General features: G+C 45.4%; 1 protein-coding gene across 2 annotated transcripts in view; it reads right to left on the bottom strand.

Annotated features, from left to right (window-relative positions):
• The window catches only part of Prkcb (protein kinase C beta), a 333644-nt gene that overhangs the window by 91289 nt on the left and 226372 nt on the right, over positions 1 to 15983 (bottom strand). For both annotated transcript variants that reach the window (XM_027410280.2, XM_027410279.2), the window contains exons 7-8: positions 14625 to 14759; positions 4143 to 4239 (exon numbers count right to left, since the gene is read on the bottom strand). In XM_027410280.2, coding sequence (XP_027266081.1) covers positions 4143 to 4239; positions 14625 to 14759 — 232 coding nt within the window. The remainder of the gene's footprint in view (positions 1 to 4142; positions 4240 to 14624; positions 14760 to 15983) is intronic.

The following is a 15983-nucleotide window of genomic DNA, read 5'->3' on the forward strand; positions in this document are numbered from 1 at the left end:
GTTTTTTTCACTTGGATTTGCTTCAATGGACTGGAATTAAGCTCTTTTTTTTTTTTTTTCCATTTTACTTATATGTGCATGGGTGTTTTGTCTGCATGTTTCTCTGTGCACTATGTGCATGCAGTGCCTGTGGAGACCAGAAGAGGGCATCAGATTCCTTGGAACAGGAGTTACAGACAGTTGTGAATGACATGCAGGTGCTGGAATTTGAACCCTGTCCTCTAGAAGAGCAGCCAGTGCTCTTAACCACTGAGCTATCTCTCCAGCCCCCCAAAATAACCACTTAAAAAAACCTTAAAGTCCTGTATTTGTGTGCTGTGGTTTAGATGAGACTCTCATGCTGGAGGCTTGGTCCACGACATGACATGATGCAACCTCAGAGGTGGGACCTTGTGGAAAGTGAGTGGGGGACTGGGATGCTGCCCTCGGGAAGGAGAGATGCTGATTTCATGAGGTTATTTCTCTCCAGAGCAGTCTTTAGACAGCAAAGCCACAATGTGCTGAGCCCCTTCACAGGCATCCACTTCCCTTTCTGTTTCTCCCCCAAGCTGGGACTCAGCCAAGGTGCTTCTCACCAGAGACCACACAGGTTTTCAGCCTACAAAATGGTGTGTGTGTGTGTGTGTGTGTGTGTGTGTGTGTGTATGCACAAGCAATTGTATATTTGTGTAGGAAAACCTTTTCTTCTAAATTACCTAGCTTCAGTACTTTATTGCATCAGCAGTTTATTAGTTCAACATCTAGATCTAAATAAGAAGTTTATTCTGCCCAACATTTTTGTCTCTTTAACCTGGAAATCAGTTGCCAACTGCTAATAACCAGGAGGGGTCTTATAAAAATCTAGAATCTGGGGGTGTGGCTCAGTAGTAGAGCACTTTCCTGGCATGCACGATGTCCTGTGTCCTCTCCCTCACACCAAAAACAAAGCAAAACTACAAAACCAGACTCCCGGCCTCCTCTAAAGAAGTAGGCCTTGCCACTCTGGGTAGACTGGGCTTCCTCCCTATTATGTGCCTGCTTCCTGAAAGCATTTGGGGCTGTCCCCCTGATCCCATGAGCCTTCTGAGGATAAGAACTTGTCATGCAATGTTCTACAGATCCCAGAGTTGCAGGTGCCTCACAGGTCCTGCATCAAAGGGAGTGACACAGAAAATGAAAGCCACAGCAGAAACAATCATCCACCGGCAGCTGCCTTTCATGTCTGCAATTTTGAGCCTGAGAAGTCTGCACAGAGACAAAGCAGAAGGCAGCCCTGCCGAGTGGAGCTGTGTCACTGTGCAGTATGTCCTAGGGAACAACAAAGACTCCAGGCTCTACCTCAGATGATCAACATCTGTCCTGACTTCAGGCCCCTCCTTACCCTAGCACTCTGAGGAGCCTCCAAATGCACTCCCAGCTACCCCAGAAGGCTGGAAAGCAAGGGGTGCCTGGAGAGGCTCCCCCACCCCAGGAGCATTACCAAACTTGATTTCCAGGGAGGATCTGGCAATGACATTATGAGCATTCAACACCTGGATGCTTATGCTGTACTGGATGATTCTGGAGGCATGATGTCATCCAATCCTCATGTAATCTTAGGTAGTTAAAAGTGTCAGAATCCCCATCTTACAGATGATGAGTTGAAAGCTCATTCAGAGTAACTTCCCTGCTGTAAGTAGGATTTAAGCTAGGCAGCTTGGGCAGACTCTCAGGTATGCACCCCACCTCTGGGCTGCTATCTACAAAGACCTGCCACTTTGTCCCCCTCCCTGTTTATCTAATTAGGGGTAGGTGCCTCCACTAGTGAGGAAAGAGGGCTGTGGGTAAGGCCCTGTCCTTGGACAGGGACACTCAGCAAGGAAACTCCCAGAGTTTTCTTCCTTGGAAGACATGGGTTATTAAACTTTAACTTCTTGGACCAGCAACAGCTTGATCTGACTGATGGTCATCCTCAGAAGTCCTCCTCTACTGAGCATGCACAGACCCCTTGCCTTTGACCCCTAAACAATACCACATTGGCCATTTGGAGACCACTGCGCTGTAATGTGCATTCTAAGTTATCCTCCAGAGGACATTTTAGAATGTCTGCTCATTGCATCCAGTACACCCCACCACAGAACACTATCACCCCGATTCTGGCAGCTCCAGTCATGCCAGATAAGAAGCTTTTAGGTAATTCCTGACTCATTCTGGGTGCTAATTGCTTATTGTGCGGGGATTACATTTCTCACGTTCAAGGTCAAGTAAAATCCCTCCGTGTGTCTGAGAGCGATTTCAGTCTGTTGGAAGGCTTTTTTTTTTAATCAACAACTATGGTATGGCGCGATTATAACTCAGGCATAAACAAGTATTTGCAGGCTCCTGCTAGGGATAAAGGGACGTATTTTGTCGCATGCAGATAAAACAACCCTGTACTTCAAGCCAATTACTGTCTCAGACAAATGCTCTATCCGCATAGAAAATGTTTTCTTTGGTGTTTGGAAATGTCACCCCTGCCGCCCCAGGACAGAAGGAATTATTTTGCAAAGCTGAGACTTCATTTTCTACAAGAGAATACCGGCCTTGCTTTTTGTTTTTTTCAACCATAATCATAACAGCCTCAGCCAACAGATACTGCCAGCCCAGAAAGATTTCTCTGGAAGTCTTGCCTTCCAGGTCTTTTCTGAAAACACCCAATTCACAAGTCTGTGGTGGGAAGGTTCTTTTTATCGAGTTATTCAGACTTGCACAGCCACCCAGAAAATGACCTTCAGTGATCAAGGTCACTGTATATGTTAGTCACTTTGTCACCGAGACAAACACCTGATAGATATGACTTAAAGGAGGAAAAATGTATTTGGCTCCTAGTTTCAGAGAGATCTGCCTGCTGTCTCTTGGCCCTGTGCACTTGGGCAGGACATCATAATGGTTGGTGGGATTGTGTGGCCCGGACATCTGTTTACATCATGGTGGACAGGAAGCAGAAAGCAAGAGAGGAAGGACCTAGCTGGGGACAAGACACCTACAAGGACTTACTACAGTGCCTAGTTCCTCTAGCTGAAGTTTCTAGAACTTTCCACAATAGAGCTACCACCTGGGACTAAGCATTCAAGCCATACAAGCCTGTGGGTACACTTCAGATTCAAACTATGACAGTGGAGGGATGAAGATTGGCAAGCCCAAGGCCAATCCACTTACTTCCAGGGAGATCCCATGGCATCTAAGGCATTGCTGTTGTGCAGACTGTGTGGAGGACCCAAGCTCAAGACAAGGCCCCATGGCTACTCAAGTACCGTTGAATGGGAAGCTAACATGCTAACATGTACTTCTTGGAGTTCATGCCAAAACCTTTCTTAAAGCCACTGTAGCCAGATCTCTGACCTCACCAACTTCCCAGCCTCACCTGGCACTCACCCCTTCCCCTACTCTGCTCTCACTGACCTTCTTCCAGAGCTAGTAGATGACGGCTTATGGAGACCTGACGACTGACCACCAAACTCCACGCATTAAATTGTGTGATCAAAGCATCAAGTTTCCCACATGAAAATACTTTTCAAAGCATGTGATGCACATATACCACATATAGTGGCACCCACCTTCCCCCAAACCTCTCCCTGTGCAAAACTGGCAGGTGCCTGTACATCTCACCTCACAGTAGCTGACAGGAGGAGTCCCTGGTCCTAAAGACAGATAAGGAGCCTATCTGCATCCGGAACAAACATCAGTAGAGTCCAAGGTCAGACCCAATCACCACGGGCTGGACAAAACGATTGTGTGTGATGATTGCCCACACCAGCTTTCCTAGAGTCACCCGTGCAGCCAGTCTACTTGAAAACAGCACAGACCCACCTGCTGACAGACCCAAATTCAGAGTTCTAACAATATATCTCTACTCTGTCCACTTCTCCACTCCCATTATTTCCATTTCAGTCCAGATCAGTATCACAAAGGGCATGGAATGAGCACTTTGGAAGAAATGTCTTAGTCTGAACCAGTCCAGGGAAGATTTCACAAGGGAAGGGTCTTGAAGTATAAGTAGGAGTTTTCTAGGAGCTGGAACAGTATTGCAAAGGCTCCGAGTCATGAAAGGTGCCTCTCTATACCACACCACAGACAGGTTATAAAGATAGCAATGATGCGATGTATCAGGTTCCCATAGAAATGGTGAAAGAACAAAACCTCACCTCAAACTTCTGCCGCAGCTCTTCATTGCCCTCGCTTCCTTCTGGTGGCACAGGCACATTGAAGTATTCGCCCTCTTCCTGGCTCAGTAACTTGAACCTAATGGGAGACACGTGGTTGTGATAAATCTGTGACTGAGTGTAAGAGTATCAAGCTGAGCAGAAGGCCTGCCTAAAACAGACAAAAACTGTGGTGGGCCTTGGGAGACAGCTCAGTAGGGTAAAGTGCTTGCCAGGCAAGTGTGAGGACCTGAGTTCAAATCCCCAAAATGCACATAAAGCTGGACAAGGTGACATGTCTGTAAGCTTAGGACTGCTAGAGCCAGAAGGAGGCTGAAGCAGGAGCATCACAGAAACATCTCAACAGTCAGCTAGCCTGTGCATGCAGCAACAACCCTGCCTCAAACAAGCTGGAAGGCAAGGCAAGGACCTCCATGTGTTGGCTGTGGCAGACAAGCACCTGAACAGGTGCACACAGCTCTGCTAGCTAATCACTCACAGAGTGCTGCTGTCTGCTGAGTCATGCTCCCAGGTCTCCCCGGGTGTGCTCTCTTTCCCACCCCTCCCCTGTCTGCTCCCTTCCAACAGGACCACAGACCTCACAGTGCTGTTTGCCCCTGTGAGGTTTGCCCACTTGGGGGTGGGGAACCTCTGTATTTGGCCTCTGAAGGAACAGTGTCTCTAAAGGTATGGATGCAAGCCCTGGCTTGCACAGTGCCTTGCTTCAGTTCCACCTCCTTACTCCTTTGGATGACTTTAGCTCCAAAGTCTGCCTGAGCTTTGCATTTTGCATCTACATATTGGAATAGAAGTCCCTTCTGCACAGAACTGAAACAGCATGTGAAATAAACACAGCACCAGTCCTCCATAAAAGTATCACTTTTGTCATCATCAATGGTTTCAGTGGTCTGACAATATACATGGGAGCTTTTGTTTACTTTTTTTAACCATTAGGGTATTGACCACAGACAATAAAGAAAAAAACAATGAGGAAGGAAAGAGAACACTCAAAGATGAAGGGGATGCCCCTACACCCCTCCCCAACAGTTCTTCCCCCAAATCAGCATATATGATGTATGTACAAATTTTACATTTGGAGAATTTTAATCTCCAAATTTTTCTCAATTCACACATCCCCTTGAGCAGTGTCCATTTGGAGGGATAGATGAATCAGAGGGAGTAATAGGAGCCTCTAAGCCTCACACTGGCTCCTCAGCTCTCTCCCCCAAATCTCTAAAGGATCCAAAACTAAGAACTTGCATAAGCATCTGCTGGAACTTAAGGAGGTTTGCTGTACACGAGTCCCATGAGCTTCTACAAGGTGATGAGATCATGAGAGACTACAGGACCGGGTGCAGCTAGCTTTGCCTTCCATGAGCCTCTTTATGGGTTCTGCTAAATCTGCATACTATTTTAACTTAATGTTTTCCATTAAAATAATTGGATTTTAACTGGGCGTTGGTGGCACATGACTTTAATCCCAGCCCTCGGAAGGCAGAGGCAAGATGATCTTTGTGAATTCAAAGCCAGCCTGACCTACAGAGTTAGTTCCAGTTCAGCCAGGGCTACACAGAAAAACCCTGTCACACACACACACACACACACACACACACACACACACACACTGAATTTAAAAAAATAATAAGTACTCATTTAAAGTCCGTTGTCTGGGTTGAGGGTGAAAGTTAACATCTACAAAGCACTAGATTCAACTGCTGATACAGGAATAAAAACAGGCAGGTAGATGAAAGAGGAGAAAGATTGGCTCTATCCTGTCCTTTAAAATAAATCCACTGTCACTTTTTTAAAGTAAAAGGTGACTGTTAAAAAGAAAGGTGGAGCTAGGTAGATAGCCCAGTGGGTGAAGTTCTTGTTGAAAACTTGAATTCAGATCCTCAGCACAAAAGAACAGAGCTGGGCCCCTCTAATCCTAGCACTGGGAGGTAGAAACAGGAGGATCTCAAGGACTCTCAGCCAATTGATGAGTTCCAGGCCCAATGAGAGACCCTATCTCAAACTATAAGGTGGAGAGCAGTGATTGAGAAAGATACATCAGCCTCTGGGCTTCCACATGTGCACTCATAGGCAAACAGCACACACACACACACACACACACACACACACACACACACACACACACACACACACACTGGGGGTGGGGGCAGAGTTGTGGTTTGAATATGAAATGCTCCTCATAGACTCGTGTTTTGAATTTGAATGCTTGGTCCCACACTGCAGTACTCTGTTCAGAAGCTGTGAAACATTTCATACATGAAACCCAGCTGGAGGAAGTAGGTCCCCAGAAGCATCATCTCTGGAGGGTCTACCCAGCCCTTAGTTCCTGCCACACACTTTGTAACCCTGAAACACTAGAGTATTGACAGCTAGCCTCCTCCTCGTGCTCAGCTACCATGATGCTCAGCTTAAGCACATATGACCCATCAACTGCAGACTGGAATTTCTGAAACTGTGAGCCAAAATTAATCTTCATCCTTTAAGTTGTTCTGTTAGGTAGTGTTTAGTCCAAAGAGGTGCAGCTGCTCCCGCTCCCACAGTCTAGCCTGAGCTCTCCCCACTTTCCAGATGGGACCAGAAAATGGGTGAGTATCACAGCATCCTAGGCATCTGCCTATAGCCCCTAGAATTTCTTCTTCGAAGTACTAAGAACAGAGTGGAAAAGTCAGTATAAGCTACACTCAGACTACTAATATCCAAAGTCATACTGGTCTCACAATTCAGAAAATACAGTTCACCAGCTTTCATAGATACTGGGAACCCCAGGCACTGACAAGCCTGGATCAGATAAGCAAGGTATAAGTTAGGGTCCCATGTCCCCACATCTGGGAGGCTGGGGGAGGGACCAGCTCCTGGATCAGGCCTGCTACAAGCAGTGTGAGAAGAGTATGTAATGACTTTCTGGACCCAGACTAGACACCTACACCCAGAAGAAAAGAACAGAGACTCCAAAGCCAGTGTAGAGAGGACACTTCTCCATTAGGAGGGATGCTTGTCTGCTCCCTTTAGCTATGGTCCCCTCCCAGGGAACAGGATACCTGGTCTGCACAAAACAGAATTACCAAAGCTTACAAAAGGCTCCTGGCTCCCTTATCTGGATCTGAGAACTAGGGCAGGACAACCATCACTGCTGTACCCATCCTCCTACCAGCAGAGACAGGGGCAGCAGGACACACAGACATGCATCCATCAGAAGGAAAGACACAGAGAAGCAGTGGATCAGGCCAACCCAGGAGCACAGCAGCTGAAAGAAAATCCTAGAGAATGTCTAATTCCTATTTTCAAAGACAGTCAAGAAAAGGGAACAATCTGAAATTAGGAAAGATTGTTTCACAAGAAAAATCCAATCACTGAATTTCAAAATCCACTGGAGACAGTGAACACAAGATGGGTAATTCAGACAATTAGGGAATTACAAAACAGAGCAGGGGAATGTCTTTGGCAGTTGCCTTGATATTTATCACATTAAGTTAGAGTTACACAGATGCTCTCTGCACACTAAGCAAAACACATATGAAGGAAAGTAGCATGTAATATGATTGAGAAGAACAGCATAACATACATGTGGGGAAAACACCACTATCCTCAGTAGTGAGAGCTTTTTCTCCAAGGTGCTGGAGACCAAACCCAGGCCTTTATGCTTTGCTGAGCAAGTGGTTTACACAGAGCGACAGCTCCTTTAAAAAGTTCTAAGGAATCAATGATAAAACTGCCAGGCCAGGGCTGCCATTCATAAGTATAAACAAATGGCAATCTGCAAATGATGATTCTTGGCATAACTAGAAATAAGGAATGTGTATGATGCATGCATTGAGTATTTGACATATACAATACTAAGAGTTGACAACTGGGGGTGAAATAATACTCTCACACATTCATCAGATGAAGATATTTTTTTAAATACAGGATGTGTTGGCAAACATTTTATTGACACAATGTTCTCAGAGCCATCTATTTCAGTCTTATGGATTTATTAGGAAGTAATTAAAGCTGTACACATAAGAGTTGAGGTGCCAATTTGTTATCATGGAGTTATTTTTATAGATATGCATTTTCCCACCTAAAATAAACAACTGTTGAGGGCTGGAGAGATGGCAGAGATGTTAAGAGTACTGACTGCTCTTCCAGAGGTTCTTAGTTCAGTTCCCAGAAGCCACATGGTGGCTCACAACCATCTATAATGAGGTCTGGTGCCTTCTTCTGGTGTGTAGACATACATGCAGGCAGAACATTGTATACAGAATAAATAAATAAATAAATAAATCTTTAAAAAAATAATTGTGTTTCTATCCTGGTCTATAGACTGAGTTCAATGGCAGGCCCTAGAGAAACCCTGTCTTGAAAAACAAACAAACAAACAATAGTAACAAAAAGCATAACAAAAAACAAACAAACAAACAAAAAGAAAAGCAGTGACTGTCGACAGAGGCAGATTCACAGCATGGGTCACATAAAACAAAAGATGTCTAACAGCAGCTCAGATAGCTTAGAGGACAAAGAGCTTGCCAGTCAACTAAGAGGATGGAGTTGGGAGCCCTAGGACCTGTGTGCAGCCAGGTCCCACAGCATGCATCTGTCACGCTATTTCCTCCAAGCTCACACACAGGTCACCTAGCTTGATATACCTGGCGATGAACCAGACTCAGCCTCAAACAAACTGGAAAATAAGGTCCAGCACCAGAGCCTGACCTCTCCCCTCCACATGCATGCCATGGCACACAAACACCAAGCCCTCATGAGTACTCACACAAATGAACATGCATGTCCACACCCATACACATACATTAAAAAAAGATGTTTCTAAGGTTATTGAGTGACGGGAACAGGTTCATAAGACACTGTGAGGTTTTATTTTTATTGTGCAGGCATACACAGGGGTAGAGGAATCAAGAAGGGACAAGAGGAGGATAGATCTCCTTAATTCCTCACTCAGAACACACACCCACCACTTCTCCCTCCTGGCTCACCTATGCTTGCCAAGATGCTTCAAGATGCCTGCAGTTCACCAGGCACAGGCTGGCCTCAGGGCCTTTGCTCATGCTTCTTCTTCCCTGGACAGCGCCCAGTCCCTCCTCCTTTTAGACACCCTGCTAAATGTCACCTTGCAGTAAGTTCTTTCCAAAGAACTGAATGAAATCTACATACCAGCCCTGCTCCCAGCATTCCCCGCCCCTGTTTCCTGCTTAGGTCTCCAGATAACATTTGTTTATCAACCTGGAACACACCATATTTTTTTTCCCTAGTGTAAAAGAGTTTTTCTTTTTCTCCACTTGGAGAGACAGCTCCCTGGGGTTGAAAATCTGTATCTGTTTAGTTCTCTTGTGTCTCCTAAGCACAGAGGGTTCTGGGCTGTGGCTTTCCAAAGAATGCAAAAGTGACCATATGGATGCCACCAGTGAAGTGAGATCACAGGGAAAGCATTAACTGCAACAATGATAACTCCATGTTGATAATAAGCCAGTAAGAGTTACACACGGGTGATATTGCTACATTCATAGATGGGGGGAAAACACCATAAATGAAAAGGAAAAGTTTTTTAACAATTGTACTGAGAGAGCCATGACAAGTGTCATGCAATTAGCTTAAGCAATTAAAATGGAAATATAAAGGTATAAAAGGTCCACCAACCATAAAGATACAGAGCTCATCAATGCTGAGATTCATACCCTACTGACAATAAACACAATTCTCATTCAAATGATCGTAGATTACTTAGGGACACTGAATGTATGCTGAGTTTAGCTGAAAGAAAGGGAAAGAAGGGAAGAAAAAAGCAAGCTATGGCCTCTCACAACCACCTGTAACTCCAGATCCAAAGGGTCAGAAGCCCTCCTCTGACCTTCACGGGCACTAGGTGTGTGTGTAGTGCACATACATACATGCAAGCAAAATCCTCATACATATAAAATAAATGCATAGAACTTTTTTCAAGAAAGAAAAGCAAAGAAGCCTCATTCCCTGTCTAAACCATATAACTGCAATTTGACATAAAAAACAATACTTGAAGACTTACTTTACTTTGTGTGTGTGCGTGTGTGTGTGTGTGTGTGCGCGTGCGCACTTGTGCACACACGAACACAAACCTGAATTTATGTATACCACGTTCATGCAAGTACCCAAGAAAGCCAGAAGGTATTGGATCCCCTTGGGAATCTGAGTTGCAGGTGGTGGTAAGGCATCTGATGTAGGTGCTGGGAACCAAACTCATAAGAGCAGCAAATGCTCCTAAAGGCTGAGCCATCCTCCCCACCCCATCAGCAACTATTTAAATGCAAAGCTATTTCTCAAGGTTAAAACATATACCTACATGAAAGTGTATAAGAATCGAAATGAAAAGCCTAACGGTAGACCCAGAAGCAGCAACAGAAGTCAAGATGTGACATGTCAAAACTTAAAGGAATTGTCTATTCCCCCAATAGGGTTTATTACTCTTAAGGAGCTGGGTAAGGTAAGAAGAAAAAAACAAATAGCAAAATACTCAACTGGGGTTCAAAGACAAATGCAAAATAAACAGACAAAGGGAAGAAAACAGACACAGAACTGAGACGTAGTCCCAGAGCAGATTCTTTGGAGAAAAACAAACCAAACAAGTAACACACATGAATCTCCAGCAAAAGCGAGAGGAGGCAGGGAGAAATAGATGCAATTAGGAACAAAGGGGAGGGTTTGACAGCAGGTACAGAGCCGGGAGCTACGAGGTAGAGGAGTGGCCAGGGGCAGGTGGCGCACATCTGGAGGCTTCAACAGCTGCCTCTGCGGGCTCTGCCACATGGTTTTACATCACAGCTGGGCATCACTGGACAGCCAGGACACACTCTGTGAACTTCCTCAAGGTGTGAACATCACAAAGAGTGTTAACCAAAATCTAGGTGTCAGAGACCCCTGCATCCTTGAGCTCTGGGGTCTAGCCAACTGCACCTTGAGGCAACTTTGTACAGCATGTTCCTGTCAGTGAACACCTCAGAGACTCCTGCTGAACAACATCATTTGGTAAGAGGATTTTTCCAGATCTTTATGGACTTAGAGGACTGATGTCGACATCATACAACCTATAACTGTATAACACAGCAGGATGGTTGGAGGAGCCCATCTCCTACAAGAGGGAGAAACTGAGTCTGCAAGAGGGGATGTGACTTATTCAACATCAGAACATGTTAGGAGACTCTGGACAAGCCTGAGGCCCCCAAGTTTGGACCATAGCATCTATGTAGAGCACGCTGAGTGTGGCATTATAGGCCTACAATCTCAGTGCCAGAAAGCAGCGACAGAAGGAACCTGGGGACTTCCCTGGCTCTTCTAGGTGAATCTCCAAGTTCAGTGTGCCTCAAAAATAATTGTTAATTATTATCAATTCTACAAATTTTAGATGGGGAGGAGGGGTCTTATGTAGCCCAGGCTGGCCTTCAACTCACTGTATAGCTAAGGATGATCTTGAACTTTCTGATTCCCCTTGCTTCCACGCTCCCAGAGCTGGGATTACAAGGAGACACCAACATATTGAGCATGTGTGACATTGGGGAGGGAACCAATTCATCCTATTATCCTATCTAGCTCACATGTCTTTTCGTTGTCTTTCTGTTTACATGGGTTAAATGCATAGCTCTTGTTAAGTTTCTCCCCAGAAAACTGTTTCAGTCAACAACTGTTTTAGGCAAACACTTGCTTTTTTGTTGTTGTCATTTAAAATTGTTTGATTGAGTAGAACAAGCAGGTGCAACCCAGGCTGAAGGTTGTAGTTCAGGTTGGCCTGGATGTGCACATAGCAAAACTACAGGTGCAGGAGAAAACAGCTTTGTTTCTGAAAATGGACTTAAGCTCCTTGTGCAGTTTAATTGGCATAGGAAAGAAAGGAGTTGGGAATCACAGGACGGTGGTGCCCTGGCATGGCCCTACCTTCATAGAGGACTGTCTCATCACAGCATCTGGGAGGGAGGAGGAGGGGGGATACCCGGGGCAGAACTACCATCTCTTCATGAAGGAGTCTCAGAAATGAGGAGTCCCAGAAATGTTGAGGGGGTGGGGAATGGGGTCTGATGTGGCCTGGGGCTGGAATATCTTGGACCCTGTGAGGAAGAGACACACAGAGGATGACAGCAGGCCAGGACCTGAGGCACAAGCAGGAAGCCAGTGAGAAGCCTCAAAGCAAGGTGGGGCCAGCCCTGCTGCTGAGGTGTGGGGATGCTGTTCAGAATGGTTACTCTGCAAGAGAGAAGGCTGGGGGGGCACCACCAGCAAAACCCTACTCTGTGGCTACCACGAGGTCACAAAAAGTCTGAGAAAGCCTAAGGACATTTTCACAAAAGAAGCCGCCATGTTTTTCCTGTACCTATGATTCTTGCACCTGTGTGTTCAGCCCAGTGCCTGGCATACAGTCAGAGCCAGTTGGTGGTAACTATCTTTATTACAATTATCATTCTCTTCTCTCCTGTCTCGCTTCTGCCCACCAGGGATCACGGATCTTCTCTTTAACCGCTGTCAACTTGACTTGCAGAGGGAGAAAACCCCTGTCTGTGAGTCCATGAGGACAGGAACATGGCAAAACTCCAAAGGGGAAGATAGGATGACTGAACTTTTCATGGCACACTATTGTTTCCTCTTAAGCATCTCCTTCCTCCTGTAATGTCACTAAACTTAGTCACAGTGTGCAGGTGGCTCCCTGATCTGCAAAGAAAGATGTGAGCATTTGGAAAAGTGAATGAAGACCATCTTTTGATTCAGGCCAGTAGATGATAGAACCCCAAGACTTGGGCTTCCATCACTCTTTTGTTTTCTGCATACATATATTTAATGTAGCCAAGCTATTTCAGCCAACTTCTCTCCAAAACCAGTTTTCTAGCTATCAATCTACCAAATCTTTCCACAGAGCCAGCCATGGTCTTCAGTACAAGAATGGTGTTTTAACTACTTCCTGAATTGTGCTTTTTTTTAATACCACCTCCCCTGCAGTCACCTCTCTCATTAGGTGGTCCTTGATTTGTTACTTCTTGTGAGTAATTTTTTGCTCAAAGTTTATCTCTTCATGGAACTCCCGTGAGTTCACAAAGGGACATCTGTCTTCCATCCTGATGCACCCAGAGGGATTAGAAAGTTCTATCCGTTTGAAGAACTGTGATAAATCAATATGGATCAGGAACTAGGAAATTTAAGGTAGACAATGGGGAGGTATGGGCTGGAAGATGCATTCTCTTTCTTGTGAAATCAGTTTGGCTTTTCTTCTCTTTCACTTGGAACTGAAAAAGTCCCAAGTGAGACAATTTATCTCAAGGAACTAAGAACAGATCCAATCACCATTTGCCCCAACGTGACAATTGGGAAACCAGGTTAGGCCATTGATTGTGACTCTTACTCAGGTGACTATGGAGTAGTTGCCCATGGGGCTGACCCACTTTCCTGTTGGAGATATTGGATGAGGGTGCTTTGTTCTGGCATTAGAAGGGAGCAAAGCAAAAACTCCAGCAGAAACAAGCCATGTGGGTGACTATGGACAGGCTCGGGGCAGGGGAGGGCGAACTGCCCGTAATGACACACCTCCTTACAGAGTAAAACGAATCACTCAGATCTGTCAAGTAAACTTCTAAGATGGCTTTGATGTCCATGAGGCTGTGTACAGTAGGGCAGAGGTGGTAAACTAGGGGCAGGTAAGGACTGTGACCAAGAGAGAACCATGTCTTGGCATTCAGCTTTTCACAGCTATAGTTTTATCATGTCAGTGTGTGTGTGTGTGTGTGTGTGTGTGTGTGTGTGTGTGTGTGTGTGTGTGTGTGTTCCTCAAGGAGAAAGATTGATGTTGAGTGGCTTTTTCAAACACTCTCCACTTTACATTATGAAGGTTCTTTTCATTGAACCTAGAACTCACCAATTGGTTAGACTCATCACCCAGTGAGTTCTAAGGGTTTTCTTGTCTCTGGCTGGCCCAATTTCTGCTCCCCTTGTCACACCAATGCTGGGGTTACAGATACATGCTGATGTGCCCACTTTTACATGAGTGGTGGTAATCTGAATTCAAGTCCTCAGGCTGATATAGCAAGCACTTTGCTGACTCAGCAAGCTGTCTCCTCAGCTCTTTTAGTACCAGCAATGAATTATTATTCAAGTTCTAGGGATTAAATGTAGGGTCTTGTTCACGGATGCTGGGTATATGCATCATCACCCAGCTATAACCCAATCATCCTTTTGCTTTATTTAGAAGCAAGCGCTCAAAGTTCCCCAAACAGGCCTTCACCATGCAATCCTCCCAGCCTCAGTCTACCAAGTAGCCAGGATAAAAGGCCCAGGCCACCAGGCCCAGCTATCTCCTGTTTTGTAAATGGAGGAGGTAAATAAAGCACATTCATGAGGCCAAGCCAAGCTAGCCATCATCGTTTTGGGCTTTTGTTTTCATATTGCAATTTTAAGAGAAAAGGGAAAACATATTTGATCCCATGTCTGATGGATTGACTTGTATTGTGGTTCCCAATGCAGAATCCTTACCAGCCATCCACGCCAGCCTTCTGCAGTTCGGAAATCCCAAAGGACAGAGACCCCATGAAATCATTCCTGCTGGTCAGGTCCCAATCCCAGATCTCTACGGACAGTCTTCTGTCTTTGTCTGATTCCTTCAGCTGACTGGAGGGAGAGAGAGAGTCAGTCAGTCAGCAAAGGTAATAGTGATTCCTCAAGCAGATGAAATGTACAAGAGGATGAGAACCTGAGACAGAAGTCTATAACTGTCACAAGCTGCTGCAGGAGACACACTTGGTTCCTACTCTCCTGGGAGTTGGGGTTCATTCTGTTGTTCAAGCAGGTGGGGGACCTCAGCTAGCTCCAACAAAAGCAGGTCTACCTGTGGCTATTTGTCTCTGCCTTTATTTCCCATCACTGGGAAAATTTCCAATACCCATGACATCATTGGACATGCATGTGTGTGCATTTTCACACACGTGCATTAGATATGAAGTAGAGAAACTGCGTGGAGAAACTGCTGGAGTCTCAGGGCAAACAATTATGCAACATGGCCCTGAGAGGCTCACATAGTCCTTGCTTTATCCTGAGAAAGGGGCAAGGATATGAGGCTGCCAAATGCCAGCCTGCAGCTTCCATGACCTATGGTGACAAACTCTACAAGGCTGCACCCGACTCAGCCTTCTACTCACCAAGGAGCTTCTTTTTTTAAAGATTTTATTTATTATTATAAACATTCTGCTTCCATGTATATCTGCACACCAGAAGAGGGCACCAGATCTCATAACGGATGGTCGCGAGCCACCATGTGGTTGCTGGGAATTGAACTCAGGACCTCTGGAAGAGCAGTCAGTGCTCTTAACCTCTGAGCCATCTCTCCAGCCCCCATCAAGGAGCTTCTTTAGCAAGCCCTGTGCATTAAAATAATGAATTAACCAGCAACTACTAGTGAGATCATAAGCAGTAAACACCAGCTGTTATTATGAATGACCATTGGCCTAGACATATTGGGAGGGGTCCTGCATATTCTTCCTGGCCAAAGAAGTCCCTAAAGCAAAGCTGATACAGTTCTCTCAGTAGGCTGTAAACCTAGAGCCATGAGAACTCAACCCTAGAGATTTTGTCAGTATAACCTACAGACTATGCCTTGCTCATTTACCTCTACCAAGCAGCACACATACTCGTCTCATCCAACATGCCTCCACCCACCAAAAGCAGTCTCCACTGTATTTTAAAAAAATCTGATTTCCCCTTGGTGGACAATACTGAAATCCAGGTGGAAGAGAAATGGGGAGGAAAGCAAAGGGAAAAGGAAGAAAACAGAGGCTAAGGAAGAGATGGCCTAGTCCCTGAAGACCTCTATCCTCTGTCACCCATGCTGAGCTGTCA

This window comes from Cricetulus griseus, chromosome 3 (assembly GCF_003668045.3).
Source record: "Cricetulus griseus strain 17A/GY chromosome 3, alternate assembly CriGri-PICRH-1.0, whole genome shotgun sequence".
Taxonomy (NCBI): domain Eukaryota; kingdom Metazoa; phylum Chordata; class Mammalia; order Rodentia; family Cricetidae; genus Cricetulus; species Cricetulus griseus.